General features: G+C 41.8%; 1 protein-coding gene across 1 annotated transcript in view; it reads left to right on the top strand.

Moving 5' to 3' along the window:
• The window catches only part of VEGFD (vascular endothelial growth factor D), a 54,450-nt gene extending 33,023 nt beyond the window's left edge, over nucleotides 1-21,427 (top strand). The window contains exons 3-7 of the mRNA XM_075594110.1: nucleotides 6,422-6,612; nucleotides 8,644-8,786; nucleotides 16,516-16,613; nucleotides 19,307-19,478; nucleotides 21,217-21,427. Coding sequence (XP_075450225.1) covers nucleotides 6,422-6,612; nucleotides 8,644-8,786; nucleotides 16,516-16,613; nucleotides 19,307-19,478; nucleotides 21,217-21,343 — 731 coding nt within the window. The 3' untranslated portion in view covers nucleotides 21,344-21,427. The remainder of the gene's footprint in view (nucleotides 1-6,421; nucleotides 6,613-8,643; nucleotides 8,787-16,515; nucleotides 16,614-19,306; nucleotides 19,479-21,216) is intronic.
• The last annotated feature ends 3,795 nt before the right edge of the window (nucleotides 21,428-25,222 follow it).

Below are 25,222 nucleotides of genomic sequence, written 5' to 3'. Positions count from 1 at the left end.
TCATCATTTCATCAGGTAGGTGTGGCTAACTTGACACTAATAGAAACTCTGTTTTAAATACCCCACAAAACACAGTATAAAACCTCCCTGGAAGTGACATAAGCAAAGACCAGGCAGTATATATCCATAGGAACTACAGAGGTCAAAACGCAGAGCCAGTCAGGGGGCCATCTTGGATATAACATCATGCATGATTTGATTTGGCACATTTACAATGTTAGTGCAAAATTAAAAATAAAAACATTTATGATGCAGTTTTAGACACTGTAAAAGATTCACGATTTTTGATGCAATATCCGAAGGAAAATTTCATTTCTGTTCCATCTGATGGTGCATCAGTTATGCTCGGACGAAATGTTGGAGTTGCTAAATTGTTCCTTCATGATTTCCCTAGTGCAATTATTTGGCTCCGTGCTCATCACAGACTTGGACTGAGCATGAGTGACTCTGTTGATGAAGTTGCAGGGTTGAATGATTTACACATTTTTTGTGACACATTATATTCACTGGACCACAGATCTCCGATAAATCAGGATAAATTGGAAGCCTGTGAAGAGTCTCTACAATGTCTGTTGCTGAAAATTGGTTGTGTGTTTAGAGTAAGATGCGCTGCTTCATCTTTTAGGACCGTCAAAGCTATTTGGCAATCGTATAATGCTCTTTGGGAACATTTCAGCAATGCAAGTTCTGATACTTCTAGAGTAAGCACATAAAGAACCAAATATCAAGCTTTAAAGAAGGTTTTAGTATCGTTTGCATTAGTTGAAAGTGCAGGTCTGTTGTAACATGTTTTATTGGAGCTTTCTGAACTTTCTTTGGCATTATAAAGTCGAAAATGTACTTTGCACAAGGGTCGTTCAGAAATAAATAGAACGTTAATGGTTTTATAATGTCAGACCGAAAAGCCAGGCAACTTCTATATCAAGTATTGGTATAGGATTGGTAGAGCGCGGGTGATTTTACTCTATGCAGGTAATAAAGGGTTAAAACGGACAGCTACTTGTTGTCCCCTCCAGCACTTCAGGGTTCTACAGCAGCAGATGGTGATAATGTCAGACATCGAGGCTCCCATCACTCTATTCCCTCCAGCGTCTGCAGTCATGTCCGGTGATGTCCCCAGCTGTGAGCAGCTCCCTTGAGTGACAGGGGGTGTGGGACAAGGCCTGTGTTCTGCCCAATTCTGGGCTCAGACCTTGGAACCTCCCCCAAGGTACTTAAGGGGCTGCACTTCCTAAATTTAGCCAGTTAGTCTCTCCCCTGAGAGAGACTGGTCCCACGGAAGAGGTGCGCAGGGCTCTGTCACCTTCTATCCCCTCCCTTAGGGGAGTGGGAGTGAGGATTATACCTTCTGCTCCATTAGGAAGAAGGGGTAGAGCAAGGATAGACCTTTGGGGCCCATGCCTGTTGGTTGAGTACAGGGACCATCACGAAGCTGGGAACAAAGTGTATGCAGCTTGTTGCGGTTGGAGAATAAAGGCTGTTCTAATATAAAATATACAGCGCAGTAATGGGCAAAATTACTATTATCCAGATATGGATAATTGTGCATTTGCCCATTTAAAATAAAACATAAACCAGCAGCATAAAGCAAATAAAACTTGCACTTACCCCTGCCAGCCTGCCAGGATGAAGGGCATCCTCATCCTCATCACCGTCCATGTCCTACGTTTGCAGCAAACATACAATCAAAAGTACAATTTAATGGCCCATAACCCCTTAATCACCTTAGTGGTTAGTAACCACTAACCCGGGAGGCCTAGCCACCCACCCCAGGGACACTACCCCCACTAGCCATTAATTGGCAAAGTGTTAAAGCATGCCCATATAATATGGACATACTTTGCCACTATAGCAATAAATGCTTCATCCTGTCAGGCTGGCAGGGGTAAGTGCAACTTTTCTTTACTTTATGTTGCTGGTTTATGTTTTATTTTAAATGGGCAAATGCACTTATCGATATCTGTGTTAGGGGGGTTGTTGGGTGCATTGGTACAATAGGTATTAGGTATTTTAATGTTTATTATGGGATTGAGTGCAGGGGGTAGTTGCCACAGGGTGGGTGGTCAGGCCTTGGGTGGGTAGTGGGGGGTTAACCCAGGGTGGGGAGTGGGAGGGGTTACTACCGCTAAGGTAATAAAGGGGTTAACCCATCCCACAACCTTCCCGGTAGGCCTATCCACCCACCCTGGGACTATTACCCGCTTCACTCAACCCTCCTCCTCCTCCAATAAACCTGGTAGTCTGCCTTAGGGATATTCTGAAACCTGACCTGTTGGTAGCTCTTGAGGACTGGACTTGGCTACCCTTTCTGTGGCCACATTGGAGCTAAAACTTTCCTTAATGTTCCAGTTTTTATTTAGTGATGTTAACCAAGTTTTACCAGATACATTATTTTCCCACAAAGCTCTGCTAAATCAGATAACTTACAGTGTATCTTCAAAGGACAATAAGGGAACTTTCAGTCATGTTTCGTCCTGTAAAGAGCATAGTGTTAACTGGAACAGCTGCTAGTGATAATGACACGCAGGTAATATGCAAATGAGGCATTAGCACAACATCGAATTTCCCCAAAATTCCGTTAAGGTTAACGCAGGGACTTAAAGCTGCAATATGGGTTAACTTAAAAATAAAAAATATATATGTTTTTCATTACAGGATTGAAGCAGGGGTCACTGGAGCGGAACTGTGTCAATTTCAGCTCCGGGGACCCCTGCTTCCAGAGATACTTACCTCCGTAGTGGTGCTGGTTTCCCTGCAGGAAACGGTGTTTCTTAATCTAAGGTGGCTTAAATGTCCACGTCATGCGGGCCAATAGGAAGCTGTGACATAACCAGGTGCGGCTTCAGATTGGCCCCCGTAACCTGGACCTTTAAACTCCGCGGGAATACCGGTACAGGCTACAGAAGTATGTATCTTTGGAAGCAGGCGGTTCTCGGAGCTGGAATTAGCACAGTTCAGCTCCGGAGACCCCCTGCTTCAAACCTGAGTTAAGAATGATTTAACTAACATTGTTTTGTTTCCTAGCGTTACTTACCTCTCCATTTCAGCAAAAGGGGTCTGGGTACGATTAACGCCAAAACTGACATAACATCACATTATTAGAAGCTAACGCAACACTATGCTACAATGACGTGACATTAAGCGTATTCTAATAAGGAGATGCATTGCATTGTATTTGCATACTATTAGTTTGAGGATACGCATTAACCTCAGGAAATTAAATGTCTGTTCCTATTTTAGGCATCGTCACGTTATGAGCTCTTATTTAAAAGAGCTTTGCGGATCTAGCCTTAAAAGCACAGTAGATTTCTTCAACAGCAGCTCGAAATCTCTATTTTTCTTCACATATAGGATTCAGAAGTTTTGATCATGAATAAGATCTGATTAATATCAGGCATAAATCAATATCACTTTGGGTTTTATGTAATGTACTTAAGGCTTTTTACGTTACTTTTGACCATTTCTCTACCATAAAGTTATGAGTATGGGTCCAGCATTATGCAGTATGTTTACGTACAGTACAATAAGTCAGAAAATGACTTTTTATGATCCCTCAAACAAGTCTATAGTACAGAATTTTAGCAGGTGCCCTGTCACTGAATTCGATACTTTGTGATACCGTAGCTTTTATGATACTGCAGTTGTCTCTTCTTAAGAAGTCACCTTAAGCATAACCAAATCTACACCTGTATAAAGTATGAAGATGCTAAAGTTTTGAATTCGTTATAAAGACTATACGGTAGATAGTTTATAAAGGTGACTCTTTTTTTTAGTTCACCTCCCAGAAGCACTTGGTACTGTATTTTGAAAGCGTTGCATTTGTGGACAAACCATACATTTAAATATTTGACTCGATTAAACTTCTCAGATTTGAATGAATTGATGTACATTTTGAAGTGAAATGTCTTTGATGGCACCTACCTAAATTCAGGACTAAAACTCCTTCATGGAGATGAAAATGCGTGACGGAATTAAGGCACGTGCACGAGCGCGCACCCCAATTGGCTAATCTCAGAGCACTACAAATCATTGCTGGAGACAACCATGCGATTTTGCAAGTGCACGCACGCCCCAGCTTGCTCTAAATTCACACAGCACTGAAAGTTGTGCACTAGCCCCTTAACAAAAGCTCACACGTGTGCAGAAGCGGCCAGCACCGCCCGCGCTTGTGCAATTTCGAGAAGCGCCGCCTGCCCATGTTCAGAAGCGGCCAGCTCCACCTGCCCATGTGCAGAAGCGGCCAGCTCCACCTGCCCATGTGCAGAAGCGGCCAGCTCCACCTGCCCATGTTCAGAAGCGGCCAGCTCCACCTGCCCATGTGCAGAAGCGGCCAGCTCCACCTGCCCATGTGCAGAAGCGGCCAGCTCCACCTGCCCATGTGCAGAAGCGGCCAGCTCCACCTGCCCATGTGCAGAAGCGGCCAGCTCCACCTGCCCATGTGCAGAAGCGGCCAGCTCCACCTGCCCATGTGCAGAAGCGGCCAGCTCCACCTGCCCATGTGCAGAAGCGGCCAGCTCCACCTGCCCATGTGCAGAAGCGGCCAGCTCCACCTGCCCATGTGCAGAAGCGGCCAGCTCCACCTGCCCATGTGCAGAAGCGGCCAGCTCCACCTGCCCATGTGCAGAAGCGGCCAGCTCCACCTGCCCATGTGCAGAAGCGGCCAGCTCCACCTGCCATGTGCAGAGGCGGCCAGCTCCGTCCGCACATGCACAGAAGCTGCCAGCTCCACCTGTACATGCGCAGAAGCGGCCAGCTCCACCTGTACATGCGCAGAAGCGGCCAGCTCCGCCCGTACATGCGCAGAAGCTGCCAGCTCCACCTGTACATGCGCAGAAGCGGCCAGCTCCGCCCGTACATGCGCAGAAGCGGCCAGCTCCGCCCGTACATGCGCAGAAGCGGCCAGCTCCGCCCGTACATGCGCAGAAGTGGGCAGCTCCGCCCGTACATGCGCAGAAGCTGCCAGCTCCACCTGTACATGCGCAGAAGCGGCCAGCTCCGCCCGTACATGCGCAGAAGCGGCCAGCTCCGCCCGTACATGCGCAGAAGCGGCCAGCTCCGCCCGTACATGCGCAGAAGCGGCCAGCTCCGCCCGTATATGCGCAGAAGCGGCCAGCTCCGTCCGTACATGTGCAGAAGCGGTCAGCTCAGCCCGTATATGCTCAGAAGCGGTCAGCTCCGCCCGTATATGCGCAGAAGCGGTCAGCTCCGCCCGTACATGCGCAGAAGTGGCCAGCGCCGCCTGTACATGCGCAGAAGTGGCAAGTGCCGCTAGCGCATACACAGAAGTGTGTGTGTGTGTGTTTGTGTGTGTGTTTTGATATATACACAAACAAAAGGAACAGTGTTATTAGAGTAATTCCCAGTGACCATAAACTTAGAAGTGCAAATAGCTAACATTTTAGAAATCTGCCATTTATAATAAAAAATGGAGACATGCAAAAAAGATGCAAGGTGTGTAAACATATAACACATGAATTGTATATAGATTAATATAATACTGTAACTGTAATGATTATTATAAAGAAAAAAACCAGGGTGTGTGTGCCGAGCACACACGTTCTAAGTCAAACTTCTTTGCGTTTTGTCACTGAAATTGTATTTTGATTTTTATGATTTTGATTGAATTAAAGACTTGAGAGTTAACGGCAATTAGATACGTTACAATCCAAAATATATGTATCTTACTTTAGTTATCATAATTTCCGAAGTATGAATATGGATAATATAAGGTTAAAACTCTCAGTAATCCATAGACCAATAGGAGTCCAGGTCTCCCTACAAATACCACAGACTCACTCGGAAGGGCAGACTCCTCCCCCTGATGAAGCGCGAAACACGTGTCAAATACTTCTGAACTTCTCTGTTCACTCTTGCTAACATTGATACCATACCTCTCTGCACCTACATTTTTAGGACCATTGGCTAAATAGGTGAGCAGTTCTTTATAATCCTTTGTGTGTTTAGTTATCATAAGTCAATTGTATCATGTATTCCAACTGGTGCTATGGAAATTTCTGCTGGAAAAAAATAAAATAAAATTATACTATCAAAAGTCTTTCATTCAATCAAAATAATTGTATTTTGTGTATTTAGGATGTAAACTACTTTTGAAATTGGGGTTGACTCTATTCACAGACTAATCTTAAATTAATTTGTATGCCTTTCCATAATAGATTTTCTTGCTAATACTGCATGAAAATTTAATTGCTACATAATTAATTTAATATATACAGTACTACTAATCACATTAGTTAATTTAAATGTAATGTGTTAATATATTAACCTGATGGAGTCCAAAATCCTAAGTACACAGAAGAAGGTATATGCCTTTTCCTAAAGTAAATCTCTTTAAAAATAAATAAATGTCATTTTCTTGAAGAGGCTCGTGGGATTAATTCAAACATTTTTTGTCCTTAAACAGTTATCGATGAGGAGTGGCAGAAGACTCAGTGTATGCCCAGGGAAAACTGTGTTGATGTTGGAAAAGATATTGGCATGACCACCAACACTTTCTTTAAGCCACCCTGCGTCTCGGTGTATCGATGTGGAGGCTGCTGCAACGAAGAGGGCGTTTCCTGTCTCAATACAAGCACATCCTACATCTCTAAAACAGTAAGAACAAGACCTACAGTACCGAGATAAGTCCATACGAGGAATGTTTGCGAATGTTCTTGTGGTGGAAACACAGCATATGACCATCTGCACTTTTACAACGTGGCACTTATTTTTTTTTTTAATATGATATCTCTGCATAGCATCCAGATAAACTTAAAATAGAAATCACATGTTTGAGGGAATATAATAATGTTTAAATGATTGAGTATATCTCTATATTTCTGTTGATTTGGTCACAAAATCTGTTAAATCTGCTGCTGCTCAATATGAGGGAGAGACAGAGAGACATAGAGTTAGGTGTCCTTTCTATCACCGGCCACCTATGCTTTACTTCTAAGGGGCCGATTCTATATGTGATTCGCAACATACAGAAACTGCCCCATACACCTTTTAAAAAACATTTTTTTCAAAAGCTTCAATATCTTTCACATTGGGGGATCCCTTAAATCAGATTATGTGAAATTATATAAAATTATTCTAGTGAAAATTTCTGCTTTAAATTCCCATGTACAGTATTATGACAAAGGGGGCAACAGGTAAGATTTGTTGCTGCTGATAGCGGAACCCTAGAAGTATTCATAGAATACCATAGTATGCCATAGAAGTATTCATAGAATACCATAGTATGCCATAGAACTATTCATAGAATACCATAGTATGCCATAGAACTATTCATAGAATACCATAGTATGCCATAGAACTATTCATAGAATACCATAGTATGCCATAGAAGTATTCATAGAATACCATAGTATGCCATAGAAGTATTCATAGAATACCATAGTATGCCATAGAACTATTCATAGAATACCATAGTATGCCATAGAAGTATTCATAGAATACCATAGTATGCCATAGAAGTATTCATAGAATACCATAGTATGCCATAGAACTATTCATAGAATACCATAGTATGCCATAGAACTATTCATAGAATACCATAGTATGCCCTAGAAGTATTCATAGAATACCATAGTATGCCATAGAAGTATTCATAGAATACCATAGTATGCCATAGAAGTATTCATAGAATACCATAGTATGCCATAGAAGTATTCATAAATTACCATAGTATGCCATAGAACTATTCATAGAATACTATAATATGCCATATAACTATTCATAGAATACCATAGTATGCAATATAACTATTTATAAAATTCCATAGAAGTATTCATAGCATACCCTAGTATAGCATAGAAGTATTTATAGAATTCCATATAAGTATTCATGGTACCATAGTATGCCATAAAAGGCAGAAAACTGTACAAAACAAGTGCAAACATTGACAAGAAGTTATTGAAAGCAAATGTTATTGATTTAGCTCTAAACCTGTCTAATTAAATGTTGTCATACTACAAGTGCTTGTGTTTCTTAAGTACTTTGTCTGACATTTATGTAACACTTCAAGCTAAGCTTTCAGATCAAAAGCCATGTCTGATATTTAAGCTTTTTTTTTTTACCAGATGTAGTCACCAGCACTCACTCACTGCTATAGGTGGAACTTTCCAGGGGCCTCATTCTCTAAACCAAAGCTACCCTTTCTGATTACCCTAGGGACAATCATCTAATTGCTTTGTAATGTGCTGCTGGACCATTTGGCAGCCAATGGTTAAATGACAGGCTTAGATTTGGGGGGATAATTCAACATTTGTGGCAGTATTGGACGTAAACTCCCATGAACTATAATGGGATCATCCACTTCAGTGCATATTGAATAAGGCTTTTAGTAGTAAATCTCATGTCAATTCTTCTTGTACTCCAAAATAAACTTTTTTTCCCAGTGTGTCATGTGGCATGTAAAAAGTAGTGGTTCTGTGCTTGATTTATTATAGGACCTACATGTATTAAAAATTGGGGGCAAAGCTCTTAAATATAGGAAAATGCTTCTTAAAATAAATTTTATAAACTGTATTGTATTCATTTGTACAAACAAATCCCCTACCCCTTCTTAAATATGGAAACATGAAATGTTGTGTTTAGAACAATTATAGCAACAGTTATTGACTAATGTCTTTCATTCTTTAGCTCTTTGAAATTTCACTTCCACTGACACAAACACCAGAACCCGTGACTATCAAAATTGCCAATCACACAAGCTGCAAATGCTCAAGAACTCCACTTCACCAATACTCCATTATAAGAAGGTCAATCCTCTATCCAGAGAACGGGTAACTGTTTTTTTTCTTGTTTTTTTTTTTTTTTTCTAACCTGGCTCTTTCTCACCTTAGAACCTGCAGAATGACCATGGCTATGCAGGATTTTCATTCGATGCAAACACTGCTGTAAATCTTTTGCCTACCAATGTACCGTGCAAGTGTTCTGAAAACATGGATCAGTCATTTGCAGGAGGTACTGCTTCAGTGTCTGGCGTTGATTATCTTTGTTGTCCAATGCATTTTATTTTGAGTTGATAAAACCTTGCCATATTTTCTACATAAGTAGCATTCTTATTTTGGATAAAACAAAAACAGGCTTTATTCAGTGTTTATAAAGTCTGTGCGATAAAACGTCCAGTTTGTCAGGAAGAAGCTTGAGTGATATGGAAAAGAATGCGATTGTTCACTTTTTATGTCTTTATATGTAACCGCAGATACAGGGGAGCTGGAGACTGCAAGTCTGACAGGCAACAAGGACGTCCACCAAGCTCATCTTGCATGTTACACATTATATAATGTAGAGTACTCAGTATTGCTTTCTTTTCACTTGACGTTGTAAACTAACAATGCAATTTGAAAGTGTTCATGATAGATTATGTCAAATGTGTGTATCTACAGTATGGTGGGAGACAGAATCAATACAATGATACTGTATATATATGTGTAACTACATAGTGAGTCAGTGTAAGTGCATGCAAAGTGTCTGGGAAACAGAAATGGTGTGAGGATGTTATACTGTAGCAATGTAATACCAAAGATGTAAGAAGGAGCAGAATCAGACAGATTAAATAGGCAATCCAAGCGGGCGAATAATTTAGATATTATTGAAGCAAGGGGTCTCCAGAGCTGAACCCCTTTAATTTCAGCTCCGAGGACCCCCTGCTTCCGGAGATACTTCCCTCCATAGTAAGTGCCGGTAGCCACTCCGGCTCACTATCAGGGATCATGTAATAGCTGCTTTTTAAAGCTCCCGTGCACTGCGAGCCAATAGGAAGCCGTGAAGTCATCCAGTATGGCTTACTATTGACCAACGGGATGTGAGAGCTTCAAAAAGCAGAGTGATACCGTTCCCCCTTTGGATGGAAAGTATCAATGGAAGCAGGGGGTACCCAGAGCTGAAATGAATGGGGTACAGCTCCAGAGACACCCTGCTGCAACCCTATATTAAGAAAAACGCAAACAAATGTGCCCGCTTGCATTGCTCCTTCAAGTAGAATAGGTGTAAAATATTTGTATGTGTTCCTGATTACACCTGGTGTAATCCCTGCCTCCCACAATTCATGAAACATGAGAAACATACATGGGAGAATACTCTGGTTTTGCCTTTAAACAAAATGATTTATTTAGCAGGTGGCTCTTCAACTGAAGCTGAATTATATCTTCAACAGGTTTTAGAGTAGTAGATAGTGGTGGACTTACCTTACCCTTGTTGTCACCCGTAGGTTCGGGGACGGTCCCCATCAGCAACGTAGCGTGTCATGACGTCACGGTGCCGGCATGTGACACCACATTGTCATGGCGATGCAGGGTCGTGTGACATTGGGTCGCCATAACAACGCAACGCTACAGGAGGGGGGCCGCTCTAGAAAACGGAAGACTCGCATGTACACACAAATTACCTCCCCAAAAAATTGCCGCCCCCACAAAAATGACCGCTCTAGGCTATAGCCTAGTCAGCCTTGTGGGAAATCCGTCTCTGGTAGTAGTAATGGTAGGGAAGGGAAGAAGGTTTGGAGCTATGAAAGGAAAAGATTGTAATGATGCAGGACAAAACTGGAGAATGTGAAGTCGGACCCTCCTAAATCAGCTGAGTGAACAGAGAATTTCTATTGCTAGTGCACACAATATACAATAATGCAAGTAGTGCAAAACAGTGCAAAAAGAACAATTGTGTACGTGTGTATATATAATAAGCGAATATGAAGTGAACAGATATTAATACACAATAGTGATGACAAAAAATGTGAATATAGTGAAATATTAAACACCACCAATGGTGTATAAATCTCGCGTAGTAATAAATGTACAGTAATGCAGAGGTCTGTTTCATTCATCATTGCTCCAATCACAGAGAGAATTAGTCTCTGATATGCCATATCCCTAAGCAGAATTTGTGAGTATAACTGATTTCCATTCACTTATAAGACTTTATCATCATATTGGTCGCACTATTGTATTTCGTTCATCTTATATTTTCATATCCACGCAGTGAACGTCCTGCGCTCCCCTCATTTGGAAGACATCAAGCATGCAGGGCAGTCAGAAACAGAAACATGGAAGCCCAAGTAGAATAGAAGCTATTGATATAGTAGATAATAGTAAATGTATAAAAGCGCAGAGGAGTTTAACACACTGAGGCCCAGATTCACTAAGCTTCATTAACCTATTGAACCAAACGTCAAAATAAAATAATGTTAGGTTAATCATTTTTCCGTCCGTTAGTGCTAATCATATGCAAAAGAGACATTCCGCCTAAGGCCGATCTCACGGTGGTGGCGTCGCTAGGTGCGTGCGCTTGCGTCCACGCGCACTTCAAGGACTCTTACCTGATTTGCCTATAGTAGTTCCTTAAGCGCGTGCGGCGCTGCACAGCGACATTTTGCCACCGCAAAAGTAATTGAATTTTCGTGCTGCAGTAGTGACGTCCGTGTCACGTGAGCTGGTTCAGCCAATGAGGGCGAACCAGTTCCGTGACGCGTCTGCCAAGCCCCCCCGCCACGCCCCCGAACGCAAAAAACCCATCTCCTGCAGCTAGCGCACGCATCGCAGGGGCTGCAGGAGTGCGCACACGGAAGCGCGCAGCCACCATGATCTCAGCCTAACATCACATATCACCTAAAGGCCATTCATGGTAACACAAGGAACCAACATTAGACAATTTAGGTTAAACCTAAAGGTTAGCTCATTTGCATATCTGATTAGCATATTTCCCAGGTATCTCAGGAGGTGACAATTTTTGGTGCACAGGTGTCTTTTGACATGTTGCTTGAAGGTGTGTTTTAGGGGGTACATATAGCAATTGGGACTTTAACACAGAACAGTCGCTCTCTCAAACCCATGAAATGCCACCTTTTAAGACATTAAGACATTGTTACAGTGCTAATTTATCCTGACGTTAACGCTGTACTAATGAGTTAAACAACGACTGTTGTTTTTTCATATAATTAGTTTAGAGGATTTGAGTTAAAATCAAGGCAAATAATGTCTGTTACTATTTTAGGTAACCTAACATTATTTCCCCTGATTTAGCGGAGCTTAGTGCATGTGGGCCTGAAGGACAAAAAGTACAACAGGGTATTGGGGAGCCTAGACAGGAATTTAAACAAAGGCTACGCTTTGCATGGATTGCAGGTGACAACGAGAAGCAGGAATGTAATCAACAGGTTTACAGTGCAGTACAATGATAAGAGAGTGTCTGTCTGACAGTATCAGCTGTAAAATGAGAAAATGAGGTGAGCAATGTTTCGGTATTCTGCAGAAATAGAGGCAAAGACTGAACTGAATGAAGAGAGATAAGTAGAAATGGAATATTCAGGCAACTTAATTGGGGAATAGTGTGGGGGGGGTGAGGAGGAGTGCAAACCATTAGTAAAAGACCAATAGAAAAGGAGGCTCTATAACCTAGCAACAGGAAATTACTTTGTAACACATAGATGGAGATATCCATAAGGAGAGAGCTTCGATGAAATTTTAGAATGACAAACTCATCTAGGAACAGGCATGGTACAGAAAGATACTATAGATTGTGTGTCAGAATCTTAAAAGATAAACTCGGTCAGAATACCAACACATGGTGGAACAGACAAGAAAATAATTACTAAGGGAATCGCTGGAAAGAGGAAGATTAATTGAGAAGAATAATAAACACAGCAGTACACAGAATGGAAACCTGATTGCAGGTGGTAGAGAAAACGAATTGTTGAAACCCGATGGCGGAAACATTAATAGTTAGTGTGGGACACAAGCTCCTCATTTATTATATATTCAGAAGTAGAAATGCCAGGATCTGCTGGAGGTGAAAAAAAGGTTTCACATGTAGCCCTCTTTCCTACGCTCTAGAGTGACTACGGGTACTGCACACACCTGTTGGCTCCAGGAGATCTGGGCCTCCGCTAGCTGGGAGCCTGGGGTAATAGTTATCTTATTGGCAGCGCCTCCACTTACCCAGGATCCCCATTGCGTAAGATTCCCCCGGGTAAGAACAATAGCAACACACATCAGATTGTAACTGTTTACTGTAGGTACTGATAGAACCTTATCTTATAGATATAGCAATAACACACACATAACACATCAACCAACTTCTTATAATCTAACCCTAGTGGCTCGGCCACTCTCATAAGGAGAAATGTCACTGTACCATCACCGCGTGCCCCCACACCGTGTCCATGTAACTGTAATTATGTATATAGGCTCAGTCCTTTGGCCACTCCCCTTAGTGTCCCCAAAGAGTGTTCCCTAAGGCGGGATCAGCGCCTGATGACTGGTGTTGGTGCACTTTAGTAAATACCTTCCGGTCACTAGGGTGACCGGCAACAACTTCACAAAGGATCCGCCGATCCAGCGCAGTCTCTCACGAGTAATGGATGATGCACAGCAGGCTGGGCCCAAACATCTGTCACCAACCGCAGCTCTGCGATCTGTGTCCCTGTCTGTCTATGCAGTAAGGGGCATGTGTCGCTACCAATATAGGGCGTCCCTGCAGCACCACAAGCTATGGTGACTCAGGGAATACACTGGGGCCTCAGGGGGAATCTGCCTACGCAGGTGGGTCACTGACCCCCTGCACACACACTACCTCTCCCCTTACTCCTCCGGTGCCCTCTGACTAGCGTGGTCTCTCCCCCACGCTTCCCTTTCCTGCCTCCCGCGATCCCTGGCCTCCTATTCGCTATCTGGCGTCAGGTGACTTCGCAGAGGCTCCTGGGAGTTGTAGTTTACTTGCCGAGCCTCTTTTGGTTGGTCGCCCGTTCGCACGCTTTGCACTGCGCATGCGCAGCCCTCTCCGCTCTGACAGCCGCTCCTAACTATTGCGCAACAACATGGCGGCGCCCTGTGCTGCTGGGCCGCTGCGGAACCTTCCAAACACTTCCTCCCAGATACACGCTGCAGCGAAGGTAAAAGCAAAATTGAGACATCCCTACACACATTTGAGAGAGAGGTGGGATAAGGGGCGAGATATACTGTATATTAATACTATAGGGAACGTGTGAAGGGACCAATAGACAATGAAAAGATAAATAGGCAGATCCTCTTCCTGCTATGTCACAAGAGAAATTAAAACAAGGGCAAATTAGGTAGGGCTAACGAAATGAAGAAATGCAGTGCTTCTCAACTCCAGTCCCCAAGAGATACCAACAGGTCATGTTTTCAAGATATCCATGCTTCAACACAGGTGGCTCAATTACCTGTGCTGAAGCAGGGATATCTGTAAAACCTGACATGAGTCTTGAGGACTGTTGTTGAGAACCCCTGAAGTAAAGGATAAATATTGGGGTTTTGTTAATTTACCCCTGAATCCAGTTGCCCAGAGAGCTGCCCTAATGTATTGATAAATAGTGACTGAAGTACAGTAGTAGTTTGGTAATGACGATACGGCCTTTGCTGTGAGTGAACCCACTTTGAATTCTTCTGTCTGCTCTTCTTGTAACCTAGGGGCATTTCACTTTGGGGGTTATTATTTGCTATGTCTCCTGACTGCAAAACCGGGACAAAATGAGTGCAGAAAACAGCCCCATAGATGTAAATGAAAAATAGTTCAATGGAAAGCACTTAGAGATTTTTGTTTTTGATAATCTCGGTACAATTATTTTGTCCCAGTTTTGCAGCCAGGCGATATTTGTTATTAAAAAAAAAAAAAAAAAAACTTTGTTTCCCCGTGTCTCCTGAACAAAACAAATAGATTTCAATCTAATTTGGGAATGGACTCATTGTGCCTGTAAGATTCTACATACAGTACAGCGCCTCATTCTGTGTCTGCACTATATAAGAAAATATCAATTGTTAAATATTATAGTACTACTACTACTACTAATAATAATAATAATAATGAACAACTCGAATTCCAATATATTTATGTGCAGTGAAAATACCTGGTTGTTATCTTTTGTATGGGGATCAGCAAAACGTAACAAAATGTTCTGACAGCACCATGTGTAGCTAATGTGAATTCTTACACAATAAGCATGCTTTGCTCAACAGAAAGCAGAATTATTGTCTGCATTCCTGAACTCATGTGTTTCTAATGTGAATCATCGAGGGGGGGGGGGAGGTGTCTGACAATTCTGGGGTTTCAGAAGATAAATTCAAATTGATTCATGATTAGAAATACTGAAGCAAAGAAAAGCATGCAATAGTCCCAGAGGTGACGAGACATTCAAAGTATTTTTTACATTGGGTTTTACATTTCATTCTTAAACCCGCCTCTTGTATGGTGGAAAAGAAATGCCTGCACACTTTGCAAAGGAAGGCCGAAGAATGAGAACCACATGAATTGAACACTGTGGTCTGTTTTCCATGAAGTTATCCTGTTTTACTGTGATCTCTCACAATGTAACATAAGTATGGCCCAAAAATAAGATGTTTGCCCCAGAGCCATTTAGTTTGGACGCACGAGGTACAATGGTCGAGAGCAACATAGAAAATAACAATAAAATATGAATAGCAATAAAATGTTTGCAAATCACTTCTCCTTTTATAACATGAAATGGAATGTAAAAATGCCCTGGGAAACAAACGTGTTACTGGCACCTGGCTACCTCCCACTCTGCTTTGCTATGATAAAAATAAACCCAGTGAACCCAGAAACCGTCATAGTGTTCCCTTGAAACATTGGTCATTTTGTAGCTATTATAAAAATAAAAATTAAAGTCTTTGCCCAGAGTGAAACATTAACAAAATGATCTACAAAAATAAAGTGGCTGTGAATGACAACAGTGCTGGAGTCTGAAAGGGCATAATTTCTCAAAGTCTTCCAGATGCAAAACTGGAACAAAAACACTGCACTAGATTTAGCAATCAAAATAATTATATTGGTTTCAGAGGGAATGTTGTTTTAATAATAAATCTGATGCATGTTGTTTGCTCCAGTATTGCCATTGGTAGACCATTGGTAAATAACCCTCTCCAAAAAAAATAGGTTTTATATATAACAGCCAATAAACATGAATGCACTGCATGATTCCTTAGAGTTTAGTACCACTTAGTTAATATGGCTCTTATGGGGAGATTTACTAACCATCAGTACGTGTTAATGCACTGCGATCCTGCCATTCAAATCAACGGTAGTTAACAAGGGATTAGTGAATATCCTCCTAAGGGGCTTGTTCTACATTCGCCGAAGCATCCAATCTCATCTGAAATTCCTCACTTTAATGAATATGGAATTGCATTTTTGCATTTTTCTAAAAAGTCCGAAATGGTAATTCGGGACGTTTTTCGAGCCAAAATCCCGAAGTCAATGGGGATTTTTGGCAGTAAACAGCCACTTTGGACTATATAGAATTACCCCCTTAGTCATAATAACCCTGTATCTCAGAGCTTATTTCATTGTTAACAACACAACGGTCTATAGAAATGCCAGTGGTTCACATGCTGGGCATTACTTTGCAAAGTGCCTGTTTGATGTATCTATGGCATGATTTTTTAATCTTTGTTAACTAGGCTCTTACATAGATGCATATTTTGGTTGACATGTATGCTATTTATCACAAATAAATATACCATTTTTTATTTGTTGCAGCTGCTCCCATGATAAGAATTGCCCCAGTGGATGGCAATGGGATAGCAGTCAATGTGAGTGTGTATTTGAAAAGGAGTCTGCTGTCGGCAGGAGAGAAGGTACCATCATTATTAACAGGCTTGTGCATTAGTACAGTAGGTCTTGTCATTTCCTGACCATGAGTAATTGGATATGTCACTAATAACCCGTCTCCCTCATTTCACTAAATAGGAGAAGCAGGTCATCCTCTGATAATGGCTTTGATACAGTTCGCTGTCAAATGTGCAACAAATATGTATTACCCAAAGATTATGCTAAAATAAAATCGGAAATATTTTACTGACACAATGTTTCTATAACTTACAGATGTAGCCAGACTTACTATTCTCGGGGGTGCAAAAACACCAAGTGTAAATCCCCAGCATTTATTTGCAATCTGCGGCCCCCTTTATGGCTGCGGAGTATCATAGGCGAAGATATTCCGTGCGCTACCTGCCGGACGCACGTACTGAATAAATAACCACACAAATAATTATTCCGCTTGACCGTAGCCGAGCTCGTTCGCGGACAACAAAGTGTTCATGTGGAAAGTCATCTTGCACCTTCTCGTGGTCACAGGGGTAGTAAGTCTTATTACATCTGTATATTGAGGCTATAAAAAAAAACTAGCTTTGTTAGTGACTAGAGGTATGTGAACTTTTGCGAAACAGGTGAAATGCTTTTGTTTGGGGAAGCATTTACGAAATCGGATAGTTTTGCCAGATTGACCAAGCATTTTAAAGGAGCAGTCGAAGCGCGCATTTAAAAATAAAATAAAAATAGGTTTGAAGCAGAGGGTCACTGGAGCTAAACCGCCTTCATTTCAGCTCCGGGTGTACCCTGCTTCCCGAGACACTTATCACGGAAGGGGGTGCCGGTAGGAGCCTTTGGGTAAGCTAGCTGGGGTTCTCATAATGCCGGTTTTAAATGTCCCGCATCAAGTGGGCCAATAGGAAGCCGTGACGTCATCCTGGTGCAGCTTCCTATTTGTCCATGTGACCAGGACGTTTAAACTGAAGCGAGATACTGTCAGCACCTACGGAGAGAAGTATCTCTTGAAGCAGGGGGTCACCGGAGCTTAAATTAATGCAGTTAATCAGCTCCAGAGACCCCCTGCTTCAAAATAGCTAACACCCATTGTTTTTGCATATAATTAGCTTTGTGGATTCACTTTATCCTCAGAGAAAAAAATGTTTTGCTTGTGGTGGACAATTATGGTGCAATTTAATGTGTGAAAAACACGATAAATCGCACAGAAATGTGCTGCAGAGAGAACAGCCAGCTCTGTTACATCTCTATACATCTCCCTAGTCAATGGGCTTGAAAAATCTGTCACTTATGTCTGCAAAATATGTAAATTTTATTAATAGCAAAATGAAAGTTAAATTCTAATCAAACATACAAAAAGTTAATCAAAAAGGCAACAAGCTCCTAATTTTAATTGAAAAAAATCTAACAGAAAATTATGTTCAGACTCAGACAGGAGAAGCCCCGGGAGGAAACTGGTGCCACTTGGTGCATACAAAGTGTTAATGATCAATGTGTAGCACAAATTCTGTCAGCTAACCACTGTCGTTCTTTATCAACAAGCTGAATGAGGCACAAAACGTGTGTTTTACAGAATGCGATTAATTCCAGCAGGGTGTTACCCCATCCCTTAAATATACTCCATTCAGCACCATAAATCAGACATACCATTGCCCAAAAAGGCATTAGAATTCACAATACATAAACCACACTCAATTCATTTATAAAAGAGGTATAAAGACATTCCTTATGTATACCTATAATGACTTGATGCGTGTATATCAGGGGTGGGGAAACTCCAGTCCTCAAGAGCCACCAACAGGTCTAGTTTTCAGGATATCCCTGCTTAACTGATGGAGCCACCTGTGCTGAAGCAGGGATATCTGAAAACCTGATCTGTTGGTGGCCCTTGAGGACTGGAGTTGCCCACCCGTGGTGTATATCCAAACATTTTATTTAAATTGAGAAACATAGTATGCACTTCTTTTTGCCTGTTTCATATAATGATACACTTTTTCATTACATTACATTTAGAGTGAGAAGCTTGTGTGTGAACAAGTTTAATATTTAAATTGCATACAGGCATACCCCGCATTAGCGTACGCAATGGGACCGGAGCATGTATGTAAAGCGAAAATGTGCTTAAAGTGAAGCACGACCTTTTATCCACTTATCGATGCATGTACTGCACTGCAATCGTTATATACGTGCATAACTGATGTAAATAACACATTTGTATCAGGCTCTGTAGTCTCCCCGCTTGCGCACAGCTTCGGTACAGGTAGGGACCGGTATTGCTGTTCAGGACGTGCTGACGGGCGCATACGTGAGCTGCCGTTTGCCTATTGGGTGATATGTCCTTACTCACAAGTGTACTTAAAGTGAGTGTCCTTAAACCGGGGTATGCCTGTATGTAGCTCGGGTTATTGCACCAGCTGGAGTGTTATAGTTGGACAGATATACTGTGTTATCACTGCCTTTGAATCCTTTGGAAAATCTGAGATATTCTGTGTTATGCTTCCTCTGTACATGGAAAATTGTTTTATAGATAAACAGATGATCAGTGTTTTGAACATTTGAACCAAACATTGCAAATTAGCACATTTATTCAGAACTCATTGTTTAGTCTCTGACTGTGTTTTTCAAACAAAAGCTTTTCACATGTGGGAACATCCACACATTAAACTCACTTCAAAAGGGGGTACTCAATTACGATGCTTAAGAATGAATGTTCTCTTGGACACAGAAATGGCCATATGTGGTGCACATATGGAATTTGAAGACACATGTGAATGTGTCTGCAGACGTACCTGCCCCAGACACCATGTCCTGAACAGAGAGAACTGCACTTGTGAATGCAGGGAGAGTCTGGATAGCTGTTCACAGAAACAGAAAATATTTTACCCTGATACCTGCAGGTAAGACTTTTCTGCCATTTTTATATTCAAGTGTTCAACATTTTGCATTAGTTAGGCATTCATTCAAGAAAAAAACATTAATGTCACCCAAAATGCTGAAAGAATGAGTGATGCCTTCTATATTTCTCTCGCCCCATTCTGCCACCTCCTATCTAGATTTAACTACTGCTATATTCTGCCTACCCCCTTCCTATTACTCTCTCCCCCATTCTACCACCTTCTATATCTCTCTCATTTCTCTCCCTTCTATCTACCCTTTGTTATTGTGCCCCCTTCTATCTCTCTTCCCTATTTTTTCCCTTCCTATCTTTCTCCACAATTGTTCTTCAAACTCCCTCTTTCCCTCTTCTCTCCTACCTTCCTCTCTGTTCTTCTTCATTTTTCCTGCACCTGCCTAGTCTCCTTTATTATGCCACACCGTCTGTAGTCATCCTGTGTCTCTCCTGCTCTCTAATCTCCCACCTCTTTATCTCTTCTCTAGTATTCCAAATGGTACTGTAACTCCTACTCTCTACTCTCCCCCCCTCCTTTTTTTTCTCTTAGTTTAAAAGAACTAAGGATAGAGGAAAGGCTTTAAGAAAATAATGATCTAATATTTTGACTAGCTGTACTTTGGCTTCGCTGCTGCTTATCATACATGGCATTTCCATACACTAATAGGAAGCTTTTAGAGCGTCTCTTATAGGTTGCTGGATTTTGGCACGGACAGTTAGAAACATGCATCAGAGCTAGCCCAATGAATGGCCTAAACTTCCAGGCAACTAATTCTAGTAAGTGCAAATAGTGATATATCAAAAGTGGCGCTCTATTATAAGCTTTAAACACGTGTTAATCCAATATTAACATATAAACCATAAATTGAATAAATATAAGTGATACAAACAAATCCTTGAATGCTGCTGTGACCCAGTGCAGGACTGCTCTCTCAATCCCAGGTGAATATGGCGACGTGGTGATCAAAGGGAAGCGCAAACATGTGGAGATATAAAAAATAAAACTGATGGTGCAGTATTGTGACAAATAAATATGTATTCTTCTTTAAGTCTGCTGTTATTTATACTCACAAGTGTGAGGATGATACTGTGTACGTAAAGGTATCTTTGGGTATATGTCTGCAGTGATGATAAGCTGGCTGGAACCTCGGTGTGGGAATGTATTCCTTAAAAGGTAAGGAAAAACTGCATCAAGATACCGGAGGCGAGATGCATTGCGTATCTAAATGCTTTTAAATAGCATACATCATGTGAGTGTATTGTTATATTTTTAACCACTTGAATACAGTTTTTAAACAGATCGCGCTATGTTGGCTTTTCTGTGTTTAACCATTTAAGGAATACATTCCCACACCGAGGTCCCAGCCAGCTTATCATCACTGCAGACATATACCCAAAGATACCTTTACGTACACAGTATCATCCTCACACTTGTGAGTATAAATAACAGCAGACTTAAAGAAGAATACATATTTATTTGTCACAATACTGCACCATCAGTTTTATTTTTTATATCTCCACATGTTTGCGCTTCCCTTTGATCACCACGTCAACTAATTCTAGTAAACATGGTGCAAAAGTGATTTATGCTTCTATATTTGATACGAGAGGTAACACTCAATGTATTATTTCCTGGTATAACAAAGTGTATCTAACCTTTTGACAACTTAACTAAACATTTTGAACGATGTGGGTTAGCTATTTTAATGTACAAACATCATTTATTATGATTTTCTTTCCCACAGTTGTGAGGATACGTGTCCATTCCAGACCAAAATATGCCCCAGTGGAAAGCTAGTCTGTGCAAAACATTTCCGCTGTCCAAAAGAAAGAAGAGGATCCTTTTGGTCTCCAAGTAGAGAAAATCCCTGAGTAGTCCTTTTCTCAAGTACAAAGATTCCCAGGGTCACACACTTGAAACATCCCCACATTTTATCATTAAAATACATAACTTTGCCATATCTCTGAGTGTTTCATTTAGTCACTTACAAAGGTGTTAGCCACCAGTTACTGGATGTTTAATCAAGAGAAAAAGCAGCTTACTACAGAAACACAAAGTTGATTGTTATGAACTGTTGAGAGAAGAATGTGAGTTGATAAGTCTTCTTGTAACCATCAATATAATTCAGAACCATAAACCACTGTTGAACTCTTGGATTTGTGACATTTTTGACAGTCTCCAGAAAACCATGATATCAAGATAAAATTATTTCCCAAGCAAGAAAAGTCACACAGTATAATAAACTTGCTTAACTGTGACATTTACATGTGACGCAGAGATATTCTACACATCATTAGTCACAATAATAATGTAGCAGATAACAAATCGAAATCATATCAAAATGTAACACAGAAGCATTATCAAGGCTTTACCCTAAATTAAAACTTCATTAAGAGCTACCATGTAGCTTCAGAGCCCACAGAAATGGCATTGGGTTATCTATAATGGCCATTAATGCAAATGATATGTATGCAAAAGAGGTTTTCCCTCCAACACCTACTGTATGCACAGATCTCCGATATAGTTAACGCAGACAAGACGTTAGTTAGGTCATACATAAAGGTAGGATTACTCCCAGCCAGACCCTGAAATGTAGATTATGTTGGAGACGAGACAGAGAGAAAGAGAGAGTACCACCCCAAATAAACCTTTAAAAACAGCATGTGGAGAGACAGAGTATATGTAAATAACTTAAATTAGCATATTTTGTAGGTTATTTTTTGTGCACAGCTGTCTCTTCACGTGGTGTATAACGGTATATCTGAGGAGGTATATAAGTAACTTGGAACTCTAGCAAAGAAAGACTACTAATGTAGGTCTCTCCCTCTCTTGTATCATGGCAATTTTCAATCAAAACTGGGGCATTTTTATCCTGCTCCTATGTATTGAAGTATTTTGCTTCAATTTTTTCCTAGCTTGCGATTGGAGCATGTCAGTAGGAGGCGTTAGGGAGGAGTTACATGGTGCACAAATAATTAGATGTACCGTATTACTTTATGCGTTTCTGTGCGACATTCTGTTTACCTTTTATTTGCACAAAAAAAAAAAAATCTGCCACATCTGAAGTGGCTTAAATCTAAAATGCTGCATCACATGTAAGAAACTGTTCTGAGATAAGCCGCAACTCTGCTCCAAAAAACGTACGACCCATTGCGACAAAACACACTTTTCTCTGTGTTGATACATAGACCCAGTAGAAGGTCTGTTTATTAAAGTGAACTGGCTGCAAATCTGGTGCAAACACAGCATTAGATTTATCAAGGAAAAGGAATAACATTTGCGCCTATTTCCCCCCACCTCCTCGTTGCTTTCCCCTTTTTTGCTTTTACAACTATGGTTCAATATTTTACACTTTTGTCCCATTTTTGAAAACCTTAATAAAAAAACAAAAACACATCGCAGTTTTGATGATATTGGCTTGTAACATATTCACTTTCTATTACAATACATCATAAGAAATTGTGCTAAAATATCAAGTGCAAATGCATGGTTAGGTTGTCCAAATATAAAACTATGATGCGCACATATTAAAGTGTGGACATACTGTGTTATCTAGTCTTCTGGCTTTCATTCTTGTCCAGGAGAAACAGCATGGCTTCTGTCGTCTACTTTGATGGCGTTCCTTTATTTGCCTCTTGTGTAAAAGTGAATATGTTTCTATTATCTTTGAGTCTACTTTATTCTAATTTTATCTGGTAATTACCGGTAATGTTTTTTTTTCTGCTCAGACCTATGAAACTAATTCATGCTGTCATTATAAACCAAACAATACAATAAAAGGAAAATAAATTTGGATCAACAACAGTTTACAGTTTATCACAAAAGAGATTAGGTACAAATCGTAGAAATCAAAATCATATGGTTCCTATGGACACAGTACATTAAAAGCTAAACATTTTTTTTTAGATACCTACAGTATACTTAAGTTGGAAACCGGCTATAAGCTCAGGCAAATACTAAAGCAATAAACAAAGCAATTCCAAGCTGACGATAGAAAGCGGGGTACATATAGGGTTGTGGTAATGCTGTATGTGAGGTAATGGAGGGGTAGAGATAGAAGTCAGGTATAAGCGGGCCTGCACCCTAAGTCGTAGACAGGAGATTTCTCCTTAGCGGCAGATCAGCTGCGACTGCAATGAATCACCTGTTGCTCCGTATCAATGTCCGGTGTGGAGTAGATCCACTACTCCCGATTAATTACTGCTCCCCTCTCCTCATAGCAACGCGGTGCACCTAGAAGAGGTGATCCGTGTCCCCCTGTGCATCTCTCCGATCGGCAAAACGAAGCAGGAACAGATGATTAGAAGCACAGCCGCCCCTTAAAGACGCAGAACTCACCAGCAATACAGTAAAGTAAAAACACTTTATTGGGCTACATAAAAAAGATACAAAGATCCACAGACAAAAAAGATCTTCCTCTCACGCGTTTCACGCCCTCTCTCGTGCTTTCTCAAAGAGTGTGATGAAGGAAGAGAGAAGGTACTATTTAAGCCTCTCCCCCTTAATTATTATCAGAGAAAAAGACATCTGCTAACAGTTAATACATAAAAAGTTTTTTTTTTAAAACAGTGAAGCAAATGGTTAGTAGTGATTGTTAAAATCTATAGAACAGGTGAAACAAATAATCATGCATCTGGAAATAATATAATATTTTATATAACACTAGCTAAGAGAACCGGCGTTGCCCGGGATGTAAATGCGTAATAGGTAGTATTATTTATAAATTGTGGAACAATAGGTGACTGTTTGTTGTAAAGGTTGGATAATAATATTGAAAAGAAAGATGGAAGAAAATGTAATACGATGTTGTATAAAAATGGTTTATTGTAACCACACCACAGTACAATGTATATTTTGGTGCCATAAGTGATGTAAAAATGTGAGGCGTGTGTCCTGCTAGGGTGTGAGGCGGCAGGTGGCGCGTGGGTTGTGAGTGCTGTCTGCGAGTGGGGGTCCTGCTAGGGTGTGAGGCGGCGGGTGGTACGTGGGTTGTGAGTGCTGTCTGAGTGTGGGTCCTGCTAGGGTGTGAGGCGGTGGGTGGCGCGTGGGTTGTGAGTGCTGTCTGCGAGTGGGTGTCCTGCTAGGGTGTGAGGCGGCGGGTGGCGCGTGGGTTGTGAGTGCTGTCTGTGAGTGGGGGTCCTGCTAGGGTGTGAGGCGGCGGGTGGTGCGTGGGCTGTGAGTGCTGTCTGTGAGTGGGGGTCCTGCTAGGGTGTGAGGCGGCGGGTGGCGCGTGGGTTGTGAGTGCTGTGTGTGAGTGGGGGTCCTGCTAGGGTGTGAGGCGGTGGGTCAGTGATTTCGGTGCGTAGGGGCGGGAGGCAGCAGGTGTGTGTGGCGGCAGGTATGTGTCGAGTGTGGCGGGTGTCTGTTGAGTGCATGCAGCGGCTGTGAGGCGGTGGGTGAAAGGCAGAGGCGGCCGGAGTAAGGGCGGGTGAAAGGCAGAGGCGGGGGTGGGGAGGCGGTAAGGCGGGCAGGAAGGCGAAGGGCGGCGGGAAGGGGAGGAGGGGGTGGAGGAGGGGGGCAAGGGGTGGAGGAGGGGGGAAGGGTTAGAGGAGGGGGGGGGAGGGTTAGAGGAGGGGGGGAAGGGTTAGAGGAGGGGGGGGAAGGGTTAGAGGAGGGGGGGGAAGGGTTAGAGGAGGGGGGGGAAGGGTTAGAGGAGGGGGGGGAAGGGTTAGAGGAGGGGGGGGAAGGGTTAGAGGAGGGGGGGGAAGGGTTAGAGGAGGGGGGAAGGGGTGGAAGTGTGGGAGGGGAAA

This window comes from Ascaphus truei, chromosome 3, assembly GCF_040206685.1.
Source record: "Ascaphus truei isolate aAscTru1 chromosome 3, aAscTru1.hap1, whole genome shotgun sequence".
NCBI classification, from domain to species: Eukaryota; Metazoa; Chordata; class Amphibia; order Anura; family Ascaphidae; genus Ascaphus; species Ascaphus truei.
Note: the sequence above shows the minus strand (reverse complement) of the source record. Positions and strands in the feature narration are given on the sequence as shown.